General features: G+C 34.0%; 1 protein-coding gene across 1 annotated transcript in view; it reads left to right on the plus strand.

Moving 5' to 3' along the window:
* Positions 1 to 1805, plus strand: part of HELRODRAFT_186124 (hypothetical protein) — an 8204-nt gene continuing 6399 nt past the window's right edge. Inside the window, exons 1-3 of the mRNA XM_009031135.1 lie at positions 1 to 299; positions 1279 to 1333; positions 1391 to 1600. Of these exons, the coding sequence (XP_009029383.1) occupies positions 144 to 299; positions 1279 to 1333; positions 1391 to 1600 (421 nt within the window). The 5' untranslated portion in view covers positions 1 to 143. The remainder of the gene's footprint in view (positions 300 to 1278; positions 1334 to 1390; positions 1601 to 1805) is intronic.

Raw genomic sequence — 1805 nt, forward strand, 5'->3', positions numbered from 1 at the left:
CTTAGCCAGCTGTTGAGGTGATTAGTGTTAACAACTTCAAATAAATGAGAGATGGTAGATCAAAAAACAAACTGAGTCGCGATTAAGCTGACACTAATTTACAAAAACTGCGAAATAATCTTTTGAAAAAATATTCATCCAAAATGTTTTTCACACTTGAAAATTTAATTTATGCCACCCTGTCAATCATTTTCGCCCCCGGGTTTCTACTCTACCTTCTTGTTATCCTTATGGCCGCGTTTGGAAAATCATCTGGCATCACAAAGCTTTACACTAAAATTATGATACTGATTTTTGAGGTGAGTGGGGCCAATTTGGGGCTTATTTGATTATTAATTTGAATATTTATACCAATGAGTTGTAGGCTCTAAGAGCTCTAAGATTGCTAAGAAGTAAGATTAAGAACTTAATTAAGGCATAGTTAATTAAGAAGACAGACAAAGATTGTTCATGTACATACCTGACATGGTAACATAACAACTGATAACATGTTATTAAGATTACATATTACAACATACATAACAGTTTCATTTGTGGAAGAATAGATTACTGCAGTTCAATCCTCTATGGTACAAGCTTGTATCTTCAAAACTGCATACAGTCTATTCTGAACACAGCAGCGAGAATAATTGCTGGTGTAACAAAATATGAATCTGTTTCATCATTCATTGAGCTTCACTGGTTGCCAGTTTGTTATAGAATTGAATTCAGAATAGCAATGTTTACAAGAGACAGTTTGATGGGGCTTGGTCCTCGATACCTTCAACAGCTGATCGTGCCTGTCCCTACAGCTACCGGGGGGCGAAAACTCAGATCCTCTGCCAAAAAGAAACTCGTTGTTTCTAGGTTCAGGACAGAAAATTATGGACGGCGTCGTTTCTCCGTGGCTGCAGCGGAGGTTTGGAATAAACTGCCCGATGATGTCGTTGATAGTATGGATGAAAGAGACATGTTCCAAAAACGACTTAAACATCACTTTTTTGACCGGCAGCTTCTCGAACAGCGCCTCTGAGTTTTACATAGAGGGGCGCTATATAAATTCTCCATACCATACCATACCATAACAATATTTATTTTAGTATAAAATTATATAAATATTATAAGCTAATTATATTATAAATATATCATCAGCAATAGCTGATAGCATTATTTTTTAAATAAAACTAATTGAAATTGGAAATTTATTAAAAAATGATTAAATAAAATATTAGATAGTTATATAAACCCACTTACAATAAAAGAAATGTTAATTTATTTTTTCTAATATTTATTTTTCAGTGGGGCAAGCACAGAATAGAGATCCACAACAAAGCATTGGAAAATAATAATAAAAGTAATTTATTTGTTATTGTTATTTATTTTTTTACTATTATTTTTATATCATTACCAGGCAGTAACAATGATCAGGGTAACGATGATCAGGTATGTGATGATGAGAATCAGGATGTAGCCCCGGCCTATCGACATCCGAAGATCGAGTTTAGGAGATCGATAGAAGATTTACATGGGGCATTTACGCTGGCCGACATTATGTATTTCTGCAGAAGTGGTATTAAAGTTATTGTCGATGATGAGGTCACTCAAAGATTCGATGCTGCTGGTATGGTTTTGCACTGTATTTTTTTGTGTCTTTGGTATTTTTTGTATCTTTGGTGTTTTGTATTTTTTGTATCATATGTTTTTTAATTCTAGTTTTGTATTGTAATTTGCATTTTGAGGTGTTAGTCGTTTGATTTGCTTTCACTCTTTTATGATAGTTTGTTGACTCTTTGTGTGTGTGTGTGTGTTTTTGTGCGTGTGCGTGT

The sequence above is a fragment of the Helobdella robusta genome (genome assembly GCF_000326865.2).
Source record: "Helobdella robusta unplaced genomic scaffold HELROscaffold_70, whole genome shotgun sequence".
Lineage (NCBI taxonomy): Eukaryota > Metazoa > Annelida > Clitellata > Rhynchobdellida > Glossiphoniidae > Helobdella > Helobdella robusta.